Consider the following 19762-nt stretch of genomic DNA (forward strand, 5'->3'; position numbering starts at 1 on the left):
TTTGCTGGACTGCTGCATTGTGATTTTGATAGTTTGCTAAGCCTTTCAATTTGAGCGCTGTCTTTTATTTTCAAACGCTTGCTAAACAGCATTTTAAATTGCTCCTGAATCTTTTAAAAATGCTTCTGAAGGGCATTTAAAAATAACTATTTTGTGCTAATAATGAATTATTGCTTCAAAACAAACGACTAGAAACACTGCTGTAACATCTGCCAGTAGTGTAATATGTGATTGTGCTAGCTAGCTAGCAGAAACTGACAAAGTAGTGATTTTGACATCTGACATGCCCAGGTCATGATAAACCATGGTTTACTGAGACTTGAGAGAATGCTCTTGCTTCACTTCACTCCCCTGCCCCTGCCCCTAAGCATCAGCAACAAACTACAATATCTGGCTTAGCACTATGTCCAAACCAAGGACTATAATTTGTTTCAGTCAAAGAAACCATATTTGGTAAGCCAAGAACAAACCTTGGCTTCAAATCATGTTTTGTTAGGAGTGTGAAACAAACCACAGCCTTCAGTTTCGATATACTGCTAAGCCAGGGACCATGGTTCATAGTTCCTATTCATGTGAGGAGTGAAGAGAAAGCTGTCTAAACATTCACAGTAAACCACTAACTGTGATTTACCATGACATGCAAGTACAGCCAGTGTTAGCTACTCATGAAATGCCTCTTTCAAATGGTTCCTTGGCCATATACTCTGTAGTAATGACATGTCACAGTTTGTTATCCAGGAAGCTTATTTGGAGTTGCATCTATGAGAGCAGGACTCCATGGGAATCTAAGAGGAAGTTTTGCAGCTAGCAAATTCATATGTAACATTTTCTCATATTTACTTGGTGGATTTAATTCCACTCTATTCAGTGGGCTCAAAGTTGCTTGTTTCCAAATCATTATCAAAATGAAATGAAATGATTTGAGGGATAAAAGAGGCTAAATGAAATTTTTAAAAATGATTCTTTATAGACATAAAACCTATTGAAACAACAACCATATCTTATTGTACATAATCTGTTGCAATAAGCATCAAACTGGGGGTAAAAGGGCAGAGTCAGCGACTTGCTTGTACTCTGTTACACATAAGGAGAACCAAAAGTGGCTTATCATTTAATCCTTTAATACCAGCCAATAAAATAAAAATTGCTTACAGCAGCTATATCAAGGAGTGTTCGACCACAAGGCCATTCTATACTGTCTACAACTTGACTTTTCAGTGATCTTGGAATAGAAAACCAATCTTTTGAAAGATTCGATGCATGTCCATACCACAAATCATCATTCCATGCCAAAGCAGTTTTCAGAGTTTCCCCCAACCACCTTTTCCACAAGACAACAGTCCCGTGAAGAAAGAATGTGCATTTAACTTCATAGATTTGGTCCTGAGTCACAATCAGACAGTATGCAAGGTGCATTTACAAAACTAAGTTCACTCACAGAAACCCACGGTAGAGGTCAATTGGATGCCACCGTATAAATATGACTGGTGCTGACTGTATTTTACCCCCAGTTTGGAATGTGTGCTTAAATGTACTTTAGGTTGCCTGAAGAGTTCTCACGACTTTATAGAACCAAGTGGCACACGTGCGGAATACATGTTCACTGAGTTGAATCCTACGGACAGGAAACTGCAGCCAAATAACTCAGTTCTACAATAATATATCTGACTTCCAACGTATAAGGCTCGGGATTCTTTGGTACATGCCTAGATACTCTCACAAGTATATACAAACCCAGATATACGCACTTCATACATATCCTCAATTACAATCAAGCTAATGAGCCAATAAATCAAATCACAGGCTGAACCTCATTATTTTAGGCATCCAAGTTCAATTTGCTTACTAATGGCTGCATGGCTGCTTTTAATAGATGTGCTATTAAAAAGTAAACATAATGAATGAATAACTATTTAGGCATCATTACCCTATAAAGATGAAAAATTTCAAAGAATGCGGAACCCATGGAAGCTACTTACTTTTTTTTTTAATCGTGGAAAAATGCTAATCATAAACTCAGATCGCAAACGTAAATTACACAGAGGAAAAGAGCTAGTAAAAAGCATCATCAGGTCTATCCCAACTTCATATTGATGTTGAATGAGCTGAAATGGCTTGTTTGTACATACATAGTTGTTTGTCCTGAAACGAACAGTACAGATGAGGAAGCAATTCCTCACCCCCACCAATTTGGCGTATTTGGGGGTTTCCGAATATACCCAAACAAGGTTTCGATTTCTCAGTGGCCTCATATATCATTGCATTGTACAACATGGACACAGCGACATCCCAATCTTTAAATTTGTCGTGGCACCTCTAATTCTCCTGCGTTGGGACATGACAACATCACAGTGAAAGCATGCAGCCCACAGCCCACCCAAAGCAAGGAACTTCACGAATGATTCCTTGATCCTGCGTATGTATTAGAAAGAGAAGTTATAGGAGGACCAGCATACTAACGCTTTTGAGTGGAACTGCAACATTTTCTAGCATTGGTGGATCTTTGTCTTCCCACAACCTCATGGGCCAACTTTGACAGATGGCCAGCCCCACCCCCTTATCAATCATCTGATGTCATGATGGTGTCTAGTGATTGACAGGTGGGTGATCCACCCATCATAGTGGGTCCACATGGGTAGGGTGAGAGGTCTTCTTTGCCAACTTGTTTCCCATAGGAACCCAGGAGCGCTGGACACTCTGCTGCGCCGCTGATGAGCAAGGGTTTCATCCTGCTTGCTGCAGAGGTCTACTTCGCCAGTGAGCTCCCCGCAGAGAATGTGCTTGCAAAACAGCATGCAGCAGGAGGAATCCCTGCCCTGCTCAAGCTGACATTCCCCAGTGACGTCAGCCAATGGACAGGTTGGTGTGGTTTGGGAAAAGTGGCCTCACAGGCCAGGTTCAACCTCATGGTGGGCCAAGAATGGTCTGTGGGGTCAGAGGTTCCTCATCCCTGCATTATAGCACAACTGGGCTGAACAGAAATGCCTCCAGGTTGACTATCTCTGATCAGGGGCAGTGATGGTGGTGGCAAGGCTGACGAAGTGGTGTCTCAGATCGGAGGAAAGGATCTACTCATTCGGATGCTGTCTTGCCACCTGGACTCCCCTTCAATACTGCACTAGTTTTGAACCTCGAAGGGATTATTATTTCACTGCTGTTCCTTTCCATCTGAAATAGCATTGTGTCGAATCATTGCTATGTTCCCTCCTACCCCTTTGGACCTCATAAGTCCAGATAACATGTTCTTGCCACCTGGAGATTAGCTTCAAGGCCACTCTCAGGCGATTTTGCATATCTTTAGCGGTTCACCCTTCTCTTCCTTCCCAGCTCTTAGCATGTGGCGATCATGTATTGTGAGCCTAGTTTCAGATGTGCTCCAGCCTTTGGAGCCAAAGACTGCAGTTGGTTGTTATCCCTGGTCAAGGCAAGGCACCCCAAGGCACCCCACCCCCAAGCCTGTGCCATTCTGCCATTATTAATCCACACTGGATCTGGGGCTTGGCTCAGTGACTTCTGCACATATCCATGAGCTTTGGGCAGTTGCCCACCTTTGCTGTGTGCTGGCTCCAGCCATGTCAGCCAAGCAACTCCCAACGTTGCGATTAGGAAACATATTGCACCATGCTGTGGAACTCCCAAGACTTTCCACAAAAACCGAGTGCTGGAGCATCATCGCATAAATCTGTGATACTTGTATTTGTCCAGATTTGTTTACTCTTCCAGCTTATCTCCCAGGCCTCCCACTTGCAAATTCTTCTCAAAGCTGTTTAAGCAGAACTAGACGGGCAGATTCCTTTTGGAATCGCAAGCTCTTTTCCACATGTCTTATGCAAATCATCAAGCCTGAGACTTCTTGGTAGCCTAACCATTTTTGGAAATCAGTGCACACAGCATGTGGCGGTGAAACCTCTGTGCCCTTTTCAGTTAATATTGATTAGGTGAAATCAATAAAATTAGAGACACGTGTGTGTGTGTGTTTTTTTTTTTACCACCACCTACAGAAAGCTGAGATGAATTTGCACATACAGACTGCTTGCAAATGCTACTGATTCAAAAGTTAACCTTAAAAATATTCAGCAAATGAAGTGTGCTTCAAGAAATAGGATATAAGCTGCCTTTGCATTAAGAATGAGCAACTTGCCTCTTCCTCCATGCAGATGCCTACATAGAGAGCCAGTGTGGTATGGTGGTTAGAGTGTTGGACTAGGACCTCGGAGACCAGGGTTCAAATCCCCACTCAGCCATGAAGCTCACTGGGTGACCTTGGGCCAGTCACTGTCTCTCCTCTCAGCCTAACCTCACAGGGTTGTTGTGGGGACTAAATGAGGAGAAGGGGAACTATGTATGCCACCTTGAGCTCCTTGGGGGGGAAAGTGGGCTAGAAATGCCATAAATAGGCCGCCATTGAAATGGATGAGAGTATCACAACGCTGCTGTAAACAAAGGGAAGCAGAACTTCCAGGCATTGCTCTCTGCAAACTCTCACTTTCCTTAAACATCGTTCCAACGTTTCAATCTTACCTGGAATTGTATTCTTTGGTTAATGTGAGGCACGTGGAACTGCTTCAGGAAACGCTCGTCTTTGCTCCAGAAAAGTCGGATGTCAGGGATCCCATAAAGGATCATGGCCAGTCTCTCCAACCCCAGGCCAAACGCCCATCCAATTTTGTTCTCTGCGCCAGCTGCAATTACACAAAGAAAAACACACAAGGTCTTAACGGGAGAATAAAGGCAATAGTAAGATTGGTATTCTAAAAGGTGGGATATAAATCTATTAAATAAATGCATATTAAATACATAAATTAAAAGCTGTGTTTCCTTAAAAAACAACAACCAAAAATAGTTCATCTGAGGGAACTTCTTAAAGAATCAGCCATGCCTGCTAATTTTATGCCTCATCCCAAAGAAAGGAAATATAGATCAGGAGTCGCTAACATGGTGCCCGCTGGATGTTGCTAAACTATAACTTCCACCAGCTCCGGTACCTCGCAATGAAGAAAATCTGCAGAGGAAACTAATGGACCAAACATAGTGCAGTTAGTGCACCTATTGTTCTCCATATGGAAAGAACCAGTCAAAACCACAAGCAAAATCCCAGAGCAAGGTACAGGTTGAAGGTCAAGGTTGGAAGCCTGTCGGAATACGGGTGACATTTCCAGATCAAACCGAAGTCACAAAGCAATCTTCCACTGAACACATTGTTTCCAAGGTGGCAGCTGTGGCATTCGCACAGAGCCCCTGGTCGTTCCACCGACTATTGACCCTGCACCACCACGGCTTATCTCTTCCACTGCCACCAACCAGGTTTCTCCGGTAATATATTCAGACCCAGTCAGGTTGTAACATATTAACAAAGATTCCATTTATTGTGAATGCAAACAAGTTCTAAATACTTTGAAACACTGTAATCTGATTCACTCTCTCTGTCTCCCCTCTGTCTCTGACTCCTATGCCTCCCACCCACAAGAAACCAACCAAACTAACTGCCAAAACCCCTATGTTGTACCTTAAACACAGTTAGGCTCCGCCCCGGGCTTTCTTATTGGTCAGTCTATTAACCCTTTCTCTCCCCCCCCCAGTATGATATCTTCATAATGAGTGGGCAAACGCCACATTAGCCAATTAGTGGATGCAGATGAAAGGCTGCTTGAAATCCTGCCTGGCAAATTTGAAAAGCAGAGGACCCCGTTTCTCTTGGCTGACCAACGCACTGCAAGTCACTCTGCTCTAGGTAGGAGGGAAACATAACAGGTGGAATTCCAGTTCCGTTTCCCCCCCAGTCCCACCTGGGAAATATCTGGAGGAAATGACGGCCTATTTGAGTTTTGGCTACCAGGATGCCATTCTTTCAATATTGCCAATTGCTTGCTTTGGCAATCAGGCTGTTTTCCCCACACATGTGGTCAGATGCCTTTTTCTTTTTGGGACATCTATTGCATTGCTTGTTCCTTAAAATATCTGATATTCTCTGTGTGCTGCGTGGCTGTGAAGAAAGGTTGTCCACGTGCGTCAGCCCGTATAGATCAACCTACAAAATCCATACAATGGGAAACACTTCTAGATTAGCACTATTACTACTACCAGGTTAGTAAGCAAGTAGCTCCAGATAACGCAAGCAAAAAAAAGCAACTTTGCAAATAATTATCATTGTTGGCAGTGCTGTTGTGCACCTAGATTAACTACAGAGATAAGTATCATCACCGCCGTTTAAAGAAATGGATGACAAATGAAATGCCAGACTCCCATAATTCTATAATTACAGTGTAATGGCAATTAATGCAAGCTTATTTCCTACTAGAAATTATGTGAAACGCTAAAGGGACCACTGTGCCTTTTAAGACTCACCCTTGTCATCAAGTTGCATCTCGTCTATCATTATCCAAAATATAATTGAAAGACCCAAAAAAAGCCAAGCAAAAACAAACAAACTTGGCAGGCAGCTCTTAATTGCCTGCTCCTTTCCTATCTAGTATGAGGCTTGTCAGCAAATCTCAAAAGAAAAGCACAACGGTATGTGTTGACATTCGATCTCCACTCATCACTACAAGCCCACTTTGAGCATCAATCACATTTGTTAATAAGTGAAATGGTGTGAAATACCAACATTTTAAATTACTGGAATGCTGTTTCGCTATTGTCAAAAATTCCAGAGACCTTTCTTTTAAGGGGGGGGGGGAGAGAGAGAGAGAGAGAGAGAGAGAGAGAGAGAGAGAGAGAGAGAGAGAGAGAGTATAATGAAGAATTTAATCCATGCATTTCAGAGATGGGGTGGCAATCATAACCACACACTGTCTTCCATATTTCCCTGTATACAACTTGTCTTTACTACTACTAGGCTTTGTAAAAGACTATAGGAAATCCATCAGGATGAATACCAGAGGAAAGCATTCTGGTTGCCCCCTCCCCCATGCTCCAGACTACAACTCTCATTGGCACCTGTCAGCATGGCCAATGGCCAGGAATGATGAGAACGACAGTCCAGAACACCAAGAGGGAGCCAAGTTGCCTACTCTGGTCTACAGTGATTGGCAGCAGCTCTCCAAGGTTTCAGATAAGCATCTTCCCAGCCATTGTTGGTTTTGTGTGATTCCCAATCTGTCTCACTCATTGATCCCTGTAGTACAATTAGACTAGCAGCAGTCAGCTTGGCGATGGGCACAGCTGATGCTTGCCTTGCTGGTTGTCTAGTCTGCAAAAGGACTCTGACTGCTGGAGGTAGCTGGTTTCTAGATGCAACCTTATAGCGTGTGGCAAGAGGCGCTGATATGCTTAATGAAGCTTGTTAAAAGTAAATTAGTCAAATATTCCAAGGCCTTAGCTAGACTCAGTTAGAGGGAAGACAGAAGAAGAGGGTTCATTATGAATCACAAAAAGACTTGTAACAGCCTGTAAAAGCACCTGTGACTGACCAATAGCAGTAAATCCTTCCTTTTTATTTGGATGGGCACGTCTGGTCCAGTAGGGGGTAGAGCTAAAATATGATAGTTCTCCATTTGCTGAACAGCATCTGCTTAAAGAACTACAAGGTTGATTACTCCAAACACAGCAGCCAAATTCATCTGGTGCTCGGTGACCACCCAAAGAATAGTTACGAGCTTCAAGCTTGAGTCATCAAGGTAGGCCTCAAAATAAGCAAATATATTTATCATTAGAAAACAGTTGACATTTAATAACCTCAGCTCATGGATGTACTTGGCTGCCACCACGCAAATGAGCTCATGTGGACCCAGGCATTTGAAAACACATGTGTACCTACAAGCAGTGATGTTAAGATCACATATATTAGTCAGATCAATTTTGTGCCTGTGTGATATCGCGTCACAGTGACCATGATTCACCTCCCCCAATGCCTGGACTCACTCTACCCTGCACATGACCATCACATCAGCCTGAGTGTTGGAATGGGCCCATTGTTTCAACCTTTTCTGTGACTGCAGAATGACGCCAGCTGTTAAGAAGAAACCAGGTAGCAAATACAGGTAGAATCAACGTATTCTGACAAATAATAATCTTGTACTGAAAATTCAAAGGCATTCATCAGAAGACATAAGAAAAAAAGGTGACCTCTTTAAATATATATTTAGCCTACTGGCCATGTTCCAAATGCAGATCAGAGTGCTGCCAACAATTTATCATTCTTCCCTTCTTCCCTGACATGTCTTTACTTTTGACCTTTCAACATAGTTCATCAGGCAGTATTCACTACCTGAATAACAACCTAGACTTACTTAACATAGTTTTATGCCCTAAAAAGCAAAATACCTTTCATTGGTATTAGTCTGTTACTAAAACTATGTAGAACTTTGAACTGATCAACCAACCAAGCACCTTTCTTTTCATAAACCTCAAGTCATTGATGGTACCAGATTAACCATGATACTGCATTGTTTGTGCATAGCAATCCAAATCATTTGGGGGGATGTATTATGGGGGCTAGGAGTGTTACATAAATGTGCTTTTATGACAATGCAGCAAAAAATACCGTATTTTTCGCCCTATAGGACGCACCGGCCCATAGGACGCACCTAGTTTTCGGGGGGGGGGGGGGAAATCAAGGAAAAAAATATGATTTCCCCCCCGCAGCCCTGGGAGCAGCGGACAGGCTGCACGCAGCCTGTGCGCTACTCCAAGACCTTCTTCCTGCTTTTGCGGGAGGTGGCAGAATTCCCCCACCTCCCGCAAAAGCCCACAGGAGCCGCGTGCGACTCCTGCGGGCTTTTCGACCAGGAGGGAGAAGGGAATGAAACGGCCAGTCAGTCCCTTCTCCCTCCTTGGGGAAAAGCCCCCAAGAGCAGTGCACTCTTTAAAGGCTGCGCGGCTCCTACGGGCTTTTCTAGGAGGTGGGGGAATTCCCCCATCTTCTCGCTCAGCCGCTTTAAAGAGTGCATGGCTTTTGCCTGCTTTTGCGGGAGGTGGGGAATTCCCCCATCTCCTGCAAAAGCCCACAGGAGCAAGAAGGGACAGACTCCGCCAGTCAGTCCCTTCTCCCTCCTTGAGGAAATGCCTGCTTTCCCCCACCGCCAGCCTCTAAGCCGGGTTGGAGAGTAGCGGGAAGGCATCGCGCGCCTTCCCGCTGCCCCCCATCCTCTGGGGCTGGCAATGGGGGAAGCGCTGCTTTCCCCCACCGCCAGCCTCCAAGCCGGGTTGGAGAGTAGCGGGAAGGCGTCGTGCGCCTTCCCGCTGCCCCCCATCCTCTGGGGCTGCGATGGGGGAAGCGCTGCTTTCCCCCACCGCCAGTCTCAAAGAGCAGACTCTCCTGGCTTCAGCAGAAGCAACGCGAAGCCTCCAGAGCGCAGGCTTTGGAGGCTTCGCGTTGCTATCGCTGAAGCCAAGGAGCCTGCATTCGCCCCATAAGACGCACACACATTTCCCCTTCATTTTTGGAGGGGGAAAAGTGCGTCTTATAGGGCGAAAAATACGGTAGCTTGGGGAAAATCCTGCCAGCCAAAGGCATTGAAAAGGCACAGGAGAACAGAACAGGATGATGCCATGACACATAGTTCTTCCAAATATTATTGTTGTTGCTGCTGCTGTTTAGTCGTGTCTGACTCTTCATGACCCCATGGACCAGAGCACGCCAGGCACTCCTGTCTTCCACTGCCTCCCGCAGTTTGGTCAAACTCATGTTCGTAGCTTTGAGAACACTATCCAAACATCTTGTCCTCTGTCTTCCCCCTCTCCTTGTGCCCTCTCTCTTTCCCAACATCAGGGTCTTTTCCAGGGAGTCTTCTCTTCTCATGAGGTGGCCAAAGTATTGCAGCCTCAGCTTCAGGAGCTGTCCTTCCAGTGAGCACTCAGGGCTGATTTCCTTAAGAATGGATAGGTTTGACCTTCTTGCAGTCCATGGGACTCTCAAGAGTCTCCTCCAGCGTCATAATTCAAAAGCATCCATTCTTTGGTGATCAGGAGGAAATAACTTGACCTGGGGATCATCGAGGGATGGGCTGTAGCTCACTGGTGAAGCACAAGCTTTGAACACAAAGGTTGAGTCCCCAGCATCTCAAAACAGGACTAGGGCAGACCACACTGCCTCAGACCCTGGAGAGATGTTGCCAGTGAGTAGATAGTTCTAGCTAGACCAGTGTTTCCCAAACTTGGGCCTCCAGCTGTTTTTGGACTACAACTCCCATCATCCCTGGCCACTGGTCTTGCTAGCTAGGGATGATGGGAGTTGTAGTCCAGAAACAGCTGGAGACCCAAGTTTGGGAAACACTGAGCTAGAAGCCTTGAGTGGGAAGCCTGTGGTCCTACAGATGATGTTGGGCTCCAACTTCCATCACCCCCGGACAGCATAGCCAATGATCAGGGGCAGGAGTTTTAGCCCAACAACATCTTCAAGGCCACAGGTTCCCCACCTCAAGCTAGATGGGGCAAATAATTGATAAAACAATTTCCTGAAATAACTGATAGTAGGAAAGAGTTATGAAAAGGATTAGTCAAAGCAGGAGAAGGTAAGAATATCAGCAGCAGTCAAGTAGGACAAACAGGGCATCCGTACAGTTCTCATACCATTTTCACATGTAACACCAAGAAATGCATCTGAGTCTCTTTTGTGTGTGTTAATGCCACAAAATGAATATTGTAAACAGCAGAGAAAATTTGGAATTGGGGGGAAAAATGAAATGTAGCTTTTAACCAATGTAGGTTTCACCTTTACATTACAGACTGATTAAAACACAAACTTATTTAAGTTTCATGTTTGAAGATACCCTTAGGCTGTCTATAGTATATTTAGCTGGTGGACTGCTCTATCATTCCTTTGTGTCTCAAGCATTCCTGATCCAGCCTCATCTATTTTCATGTTCATTTAGGAAACAGTTGAGGTGAAGGTTACACAAGGGAGCAAAATGAAATTTGTGGCTTGCGTCCCTGGAGACCGAGCCAGTTCTCATTCGAGTTAGCCCTAGAGGTGTGCTCAAACCATCATGTTCTCTTTCACCTTGGATCAGAAATTGTTCTCCAGATGAAAGACAGCCAGATAAATGAGAGAAAATGCAATTAAATGTCTGCCGCTGTCACACAAAGTCACCATAGAGTATGACTCCCCCCATTTGCTTTGTGTTACATTAGTTACATTCTAGAACTGCAGTAACTAAACGCCAGTTCAGACATTATATCTTTTGTCCAAGTCAGCCATGTGCTCTACCTTGAGCTTACACAACTTGGGCGTAAGGACTGCCTTGCAGGATCAGACAAGGAGATTATTTAGCCCAGTCATGGGCACTTGGGCGTAAGGACCGCCTTGCAGGATCAGACCAGGAGATTATTCAGGCCAGTCATGGGCAAGCTCCCAGCTCAAACTCAGAAGCAAGCTGAGCCATTTCCTCCCAACTAGAACATGGTACAGTGGTACCTCAGTTTACAAACTTAATCCGTTCCGGAAGTCCGTTCTTAAACAGAAACCGTTCTTAAACCGAGGCGCACTTTTCCTAATGAGGCCTCCTGCTGCCGGTGCGCTTCCACTGTTCGGATTCCGTTCTTAGACCGAGGTAAAGTTCGCAAACCGAGACACTACTTCCGGTTTTGCGGAGTTCATAAACCGAATCATTTAAGAACAGGACTGTTCTTAAACCTACCCTATTCCTGTGAGCTCCTAAACCTCTCCCCCACCCTGACCTGCCAAATACCTGCCATCTTTCCTTCAATTTGACTTACCAGTCTGGTATTTGGGAGCCAGCGAACCACAGCAGGCAGTTGTAAGGAAGGGAGGGTGCTCTTTACATCTTTAGCTAGATAATTTTGTGGGGAAAGCCCTGTTCAGGAGTTCACTCGTGCAATGAGAATCAAGTGAGAGAGACCAAGGGCATGCTGGCAGTATGCCTTCCCTGACATCTAACATAGCTCTGTCGGTATAGCATGAAACTCTTAATCTCAGGAATGTGGGTTCGAGCCCCATATTGGGCGAAAGTTTCTTGCATCGCAGGGGGTTAGACTAGATGATCCTCGCGGTCCCTTCCAACACTAGAATTCTCTGATTCTTTACAAATCCTCCACAAGCAGATGGAGGATGTTCCCCACATGATTTTAAACCTTGCATATTCAGGGCTGTAGATTGTACATGTTTCTACGTGTACATATGGAAAGACCTGGCTCCTAAACTGCTTCAACAGGCAAGCAAGAATGTTCATCTTCTTCCCCAATATAATGGTAGGGCATGTGCACACATAGATTTTATGCAGTTACATCTGGTTAATATAGCTATTGTTAGATTACTTTTTTAGTTTTTAGTCCTAACAGTGGGTGTAGGTAGGGCTGCTGCTGCTGCTGCTTCAGGTCCACCCATTTAGCCTTTAAACTGATTATTTGATCTTCAAAGAACAAGAATTTATGTGTGTGAGAGAGAGAAAGAGAGAGAGAGAGAGAGAGAGAGAGAGAGAGAGAGAGGTATGGGAGAGATAGAGATGTTCAGTTGCTTGAAATGAAAACAGATATCTTCTTGCATGCATAGCAATGCCTCAAGGTGACTGAAACAGCTTCCTTTCATATCAAGAGCTGAGAGTAAAAACACTGAAGAACCTCAAAGAGACAAAAGTCAGTGGCTTTTGGACAACAACTAGAGCAACTTGGTGTTGACACTATCATATCTTACGAGCTAAATGGGGCTTGGCCTGTGTGGCACTGGGAAGGGGTGCACACATGTTGGTTTGGTGCATTATTAGATAACCATTATCTGGTTGCATGAACCCCCACCCCACCCGCCTGCATCATCTCCATATGCCAGATGATTGGGAGAGGAATGAGTCTTGCTTCATTTTGAGCACAATTTTGGAGAGAGGAGGAGCACCTCTCTTTTGCCACTTCCTCTTTCCTCGATCTTTATAGGGAACTATGACTGGAGCAGCTTTTTAAGTTCAGCACAGCACCTTGGAAAGTGAAGGAAGACCCTGTTAATTTGCCAAGCCCCCTACAGCTCAGTCAGCAGAGCGTTAGACTTATAATCTTAGGGTTGTGGGTTCGAACCCCACTTTGAGTGAAAGATTCCTGCATTGCAAGGGGTTGGACCAGATGATAATGATGATGATGAGAAGAAGAAGAAGACGAAGCTATTTGTATCCCACCCATCTGGCTGGGTCTCCCCAGCCACTTTGGGTGGCTTGCAACAAAGATTAAAAATACATTAAAATGTCACACATTAAAAACTTCCCTGAACAGGGCTGCCTTCGATGTTTTCTAAATGTCAGGTAGTTGTTTATCTCTTTGACATCTGATGGGAGGGCATTCCACAGGGCGGGCACCACTACCGAGAAGGCCCTCTGCCTGGTTCCCTGTAGCTTTGCTTCTCGCGGCGAGGGAACCACCAGAAGGCCCTCGGCGCTGGATCTCAGCGTTCGGGCAGAATGATGGGGGTGGCGACGCTCCTTCAGGTATACTGATCCTCGTGGTCTCTTCCAACTCCACAGTTCTGATTCTGTGCACTGATTCTACACATCAGTTCATGAACAGCTCCGGAGAAAGGTGTTCACCACTGGCAAATGGACAGAGACTGGACTGAAAAGAACTCCAGGCACTGCAGGAAGCTGCTGTCCAGCTTTCTAAACTGAAGCGTTGAAACACCAGATAGTATTGCAAGTAGTTTGCAAAATCGAAAAGAAATCCAGGGGTGGGTTGAGGGGAGCAATAAAAATGTGTCCGTGTTACAGCTGAGTCAATAAGGCAAACAGGGTATGGGCGTTAATAGGGTGCCCATGTGTCCTTCTGTATGCAGAAGGTCACAGATTTAGTCCCCACATCCTGCAGGTAGTGCCAAGAGGGATTTCTGCCTGAAACCCCACAGAGCCACTGCTAGGCAGTGTAAGGCAGCTTCCCAGGTTCTAATGCTTCCCTCATGACTGGAAAACTTGACATTTCGCTACCACCCAGTTGTAGTTGAAGCCAGCCGCCATTTTAAAATGGCCAGCACGTGGGAAATGATACTTTGCCAGAGAATAAGACAAGGAAGGCTATATACAGAGGAATGCTGATGTGTGAAAAGTTTTGCATGTAGAGGAGTTAAGCAGTCGGGCCTCAAAATAACTTTAGAAAATCATAAAAGGGTTTCTAAGGCAGTTTCAGCAAAACTCATATAAGATATAATTTCTGAAACTACACACTTACCCACTGCGAAACATTAAGCCAGAGTTTTGAAAAGCTATTAAGAGGGATTGAAAGAACTTCCAATGGCACCTGTGACATTCACTTTCAGTGTTAATATCCTATTTTACCATGATGGCAGAGTAATAAGCTTTTAATTGAAAAAATGCAATTATACTACAATGAAGCACTGCGTTACGAATCAAAAAGCACCTTGTTCTTTATGCTCATTGTTCTTAGGGTCACACTTGGAAGTTCGCGATCCATTACCAAGTGCAAAAGTTTCTACTCGGATGCGCTTCATATTGGAATGTTAGAGAGTCTAGCTCCTCAAATGTCAAACCGTTATTCACAACATTTGTATATATTCATTCTTCTAGGTAGCTCACTACAGTCTTGTGAGGTGCTTGAGGCTGAGAGAGAATGATTTTGGGAAGGGCCATAGCTTTCCAGGTTCAATCCCCAGTACGACTCTCCCAATTTGAATCACTGGGGAGCCACTCCCAATCAGTGTAGACAACAATGAACTTGATGGACCAATGGGGTGACTTGGAATAAGGCAACCTGTGTTCTATCTTCAATGCATGTTTTATCTGAGACAATTCCAGAGAGACTGTGGGTTTCAGTTGGGGAGAGGAGTTGCACTTCCAACACTTTAGTTCCTCTAAAAGAGGCATCCCCAAAATCGGCCCTCCAGATGTTTTGGGACTACAATTCCCATCATCTCTGACCACTGATCCTGTTAGCTAGGGATGATGGGAGTTGTAGTCCCAAAACATCTGGAGGGCCGAGTCTGGGGGTGCCTGCTCTAAAACGTCTCTGTGCTCACTTGTACAGTGTTTGTTCCAAGCAGCTAGTCCTAGATATCCTTTACACATGCGTCCCCTTTTTTTGAAAACAACCTTCCCCTCTCCTGCTTAGGGTTTTCCCATACAGTCAGGTCAAACTGTGTTCTTTCAGTTAGCACACTGCATCATTTCCAAAGTCATTAGCTTCTTGACCCTATTGAAGAGACCAAGTCGCACCAGAGTTTTCAAGTCATACCAAGTATCTCCCCAGACAAGAGAACAACTATGCATGACACTCCTTTATCAAAGGAAGTGGTTTGCAAACTTCCTGCTTCCAACTAACCCCTTCCACACTGATTCATCTGCTGAGGAATCCCTGTGAATTTGCCCCAGAACCTTTCTTCCCAGAAGAGGATTCTGGGACCTACCGAGCCTCACCAGAAATTGCATAATGTTACTCAATCCACTCAAGATGGCAAGAAGGGAGCCAGGCTATAGTGAGCAAGATAAGCCAGAGGTCTCCTCCAAGGTAATGTGGAGAGGAGGATTAACCTCACCCCCTCACCAGCTCGAAAGTTCACTGAGCCCTGTGGCTTGTTATGGCTCTTGCTGGGCACAGTCACAAAGCTATAGCCATCCTCCGTCTCCATCTCATAGCTGGAAGAGACACAGAGGTACCTATCCACCAGGCAGAGATAGAGAAAGCCCTTCCCATTCTGAGCTTGCAGTGCTTGTAGGGAAAGGCAGAGGCAAGTCAACTTCCTGTGCCCCTTTGGCTGGGGTTCTGCAAGCTTGGGACACTGGTCAGATGGACACAAAAAGAGAGACTTTGCAGAACTGGCAAAACTGACGGGAAGAATCCAGAACCAGCAAGACCAATCATTCCAAAAGGACTGGAAAAAATTTATATTCTATTTGAAAGACAACTGTAAGCAATTAACATCGTTAGCAGGGTTATCTGAAGATTTGTAAGATGAAATTGCTACCTATTCAGGAGTAATTTAATATTTTAGGGAATGATATAACAAGGATAGGAAACGAAGTGAAATGTAAAGATGTAAAGTTTAATTTTGTAAACGGGAGGGAGGGAAGTTGTTAGGCTCAGTTGAGCCAAAGAGATAAAATAAGAGGATATGATGTTATGTAATGTGATTATATGTAAAACCAATAAAAATAATTTAAAAACAAAAACAAAGAGAGAAAACCTTTCTCCCCTGCCTGCTCTTCTGAATAGTTGGAAGAAGGCTGGTTTCCTGACCTCTATTTCCGTTCCAAGCTTAGAGACAGAGAGAGTAGGAAATTCCCCCTGACTTTGTGCTGCCTTTCAAAGACATAGCATGAGGTCAGGGACAAGACCTGTCCTCTTGTGATGAGGGTGGGGGGCTCTGTCAGTAACACATTTTTGATGGCCAGTAGGACCAGCGCTGTGGTATAAACCACTGAGTCTAGGAAGGTTGGCAATTTGAATCCCCGCGGTGGGATGAACTCCCGTTGCTCGGTCCCAGCTCCTAGCAGTTCAAAAGCACACCAAAAAGTGCAAATAGATAAATAGGTACCGCTCTGGCGGGAAGATAAACACCGTTTCCGTGCACTGCTCTGGATTCACCAGAAGCAGCTTAGTCATGCTGGCCACATGACCCAGAAAAACTGTCTGCGGACAAACGTCAGCTCCCTCAGCCAGTAAAGTGAGATGAGCACCGGAACCCCAGAGTCATTCGCGACTGGACTTAACTGTCAGGGGTCCTTTACCTTTACTTTTAGGACCAGCCAAAATGTGCTGCTTCCTGGTCTTCTCCTATAACCCTGCATAACATGAAAACATTTATTAGGACACACATTGCATGAAAAGATCACAGGTGATGAGAAGTTGTGTTTAAAATGAAGTTTGCCATCTCCACAGTTATCTGCTCATCGAGGAACCTCAGGCTTCCTTGGAACACAGTTTGAAAATGATAGATGCAAAGACTTCATCCAGAAGCATCAACTCTTCCTTTTCCCTAGCTGCATGCATCGAGTTGCTGTGCTTAGAAGCCTCTAAGTTCACCACTAGGCCTGGCAAACTCAACATTAACTACTGCGGCAGAGAAGTTGCCTGTCAGAATGTAGCTAAAACTGGAATAATTCCAACCATAAACTGGCAGCTAGTCAGATGAGGACCAATTTTCTTAAGGATGATTGAAACAAGCTGGCTTATGTTTAGAGAACAAGGTAAGGAAACACTACATACAATGAGAAATGTTTAAGCTTTGCACCAGCACTGAATATGGATTATCATTAGGCGTCAACAACAGTAATTAGGCAATTGATTAAGCCATGTACTAATTGTATGCTAGGCTGACCAAACAAGCATGCAAATTTATTTGGCTATTAAAGAGATGTAAAGAAATATGGATTTTCAGTCAGTCAACGGCAAGCTTTTAGAGGTGGGTGTTTTGTCCTTTGGGGTAGACGTTTGAACCTCTGATCGTTTTGGAAAGGAAAGTTAACACCTGTGACCCTCCTACAACAAGAAAGGTATGGAGCTCATTTTATCTGCTGCCTTGCAGGCTGATTTCTCAGCATGAGAAAGAATATGGGAATCTCAATGAAGATGGACTAATTAAGAGACTTCCTTTCCCTCAAAGCTAGGAGGAGGCACTCCGCCTCTTGGTCTATGAAGCCCTTTCACAGAGAGGGGTTAGAAAGAAGCTCAAACCTCTTTGGTAGCTGTCCATACAGAAACGATTAAACTGTCTTATACAGTAGTACCTCTGGTTACGTACTTAATTCGTTCCGGAGGTCCGTTCTTAACCTGAAACTGTTCTTAACCTGAAGCACCACTTTAGCTAATGGGGACTCCTGCTGCTGCTGCTGCTGCGCCACCGCGCAATTTCTGTTCTCATCCTGAAGCAAAGTTCTTAACCCGAGGTACTATTTCTGGGTTAGCGGAGTCTGTAACTTGAAGCGTATGTAACCCAAGGTACTGCTGTACAGAGCCCTTCACCATATATGGACCATCTAGCCCAGAAGTCACAAATTCTGGGGTCCCATGGACACATTTTCAAAGTGGAAAAATTGTTATGTGTTCCACCCACACAACCAAGCACACACAACTTATTACATCCACTATAATAAAATGATTTCCGGCTCTTATGTGGAGATGCCGGATATGTTCCATCCCTGATAGAATGGTGGGAGGAACCAGCTAGGGAACCACCAAAGGAGGAAGGCTCAGAACCCGAGGAGTAGTGGTAGGACAATGATGAGTGGTCAGAGGGAGAAGAGGGGGAAAACAAGAAAGAGGAGGTGTCAGAAGCAGACACCTTCGTGAGCTGGGAAAGAAATAATTCCAGAATCAGAGGCTGAAGCTGAAGCTGAAACAGGTGAGTGGGATGAGGGAGGCCAAGAGGCAGAGATGAGTCAGGCTAGTGAAGAGTCACAGGTGTCTCTCCCTCCTGCCACAACAAGCTCCCCTCCCCTCTGGTCTCCCAGAACCAGAAGAGGCATGAAAAGGGCAGAGGAAAGGTTGGCTGCATGCAGGCGCAGTCTCCGACTGCTTGGGGAAACACCTTGGAGAGGAGAGGTCTGCAACACGCTAGCCCTTTCTACAAAAGCAAGCCATAAGTGGCAGCTTGTGGATTAACTTGAGCCTGGGAGTAGCCCCCATGATCCTCCAGCTATTGTTGGACTTTCTCACTTCAGACCCAGTCAGCACAGGAAATGGTCAGGGATGATGAGAGCTGAAGTCCAATAGCATCTAGAGAGCACCACACTGCCCATCTGTCTAACCTCTCTTTTCCTAGGTAGAACTAAAAGAAAATGCTGCCAGGTTTGGTACCAGAGAAAACCTAGAGAGACAGATCCATTGCTGCATCTTACTTGGCAAAATAAGGCTTTCCCCTATAAGCAAATTACTTACACACAGGATTGCAAATATATATTAATTTGGTTCAACTGTGCAAGATTTATCAGGCTAGAATATCAAATGCTTTCAGGCTACTGTACTTTGGGCTTGCGCTATGTGAAAAGGCACTGATAAAACAGAATTATGAAGCCCCAAAAGCATTTAATAATCACAGAAACGAAGCACATGCACTAATAAAATTAACGTTAATAAACTAGGTCAATGCTGGAACAAAGGAAATAGCCAGACAGGCAAAATGCTGCAAACCTGCTCCTTCAGGGTTGCATTTTCAATTCAACTTTCTCTTCTAGCATTTTACTTCATACAGTAACGGTTGTGGGTTTTGTGGCTCTTTGACCTGCGTAACATAGGCATTAGTTACAAGGCAGTGTGCAGTGGAGGCCTCTCAGCAGGATCCCTATTTGCAGCTGCAAGCAGTCAAGTAGCTACTTAGTACAGAGTATCTTTTGGAAGAAAAGCTCATGAATCAACCTTCCATCATTAAAAGAGTTTTAATGGTGAGAAAAGGGCTTATACTGCACTTACGCAGGCGAATACTTAAAGGTAGCGAAGCTTAACAAATTGAGTAAAAGACTGCTGCAAGTACTGGTATTTCAGGGTTTAGCTTTGTACATACCAGATTGCATTGCACTTAAAAAGGCAGAGAAGGGGGGTGGAGGTAATGGAAAAGGACAAATTACTCCTGACTTTCTGTCTGTTACAGGATCCCTCATTCACGCAAGGACATTTTTGGAGACCGGAAGGCGAAAGGTAAAAAAACCCAAAATCGCCGTTAAAGCTCCTGTCTGGAAATATCTGACAAGTATTGTTCCACCACAGAAGATGGTTTGAGTTATTCTGTGTGTTTGTGTCTGGAGGGAAAGGGGAGGGAGGGAATAGGGACAGGATTAAAAAATCAAGGACAAAAGAGGAAACTCACCAATAGGTTCTAAAGAGGAGGATGCACTAAAAGCTGTGCATTTTTAAGTGTTTTGAATTTGGGGGATCCTTTTAAAAGTGA

At 44.7% G+C, this 19762-nt stretch overlaps 1 protein-coding gene across 2 annotated transcripts in view; it reads right to left on the reverse strand.

The window, feature by feature from the left end:
* The window catches only part of FARS2 (phenylalanyl-tRNA synthetase 2, mitochondrial), a 201408-nt gene that overhangs the window by 70589 nt on the left and 111057 nt on the right, over nucleotides 1–19762 (reverse strand). For both annotated transcript variants that reach the window (XM_081014897.1, XM_081014898.1), the window contains exon 7: nucleotides 4522–4682. In XM_081014897.1, coding sequence (XP_080871023.1) covers nucleotides 4522–4682 — 161 coding nt within the window. The remainder of the gene's footprint in view (nucleotides 1–4521; nucleotides 4683–19762) is intronic.

This window comes from Podarcis pityusensis, assembly GCF_964106645.2.
Source record: "Podarcis pityusensis genome assembly, chromosome: 7".
NCBI lineage: Eukaryota > Metazoa > Chordata > Lepidosauria > Squamata > Lacertidae > Podarcis > Podarcis pityusensis.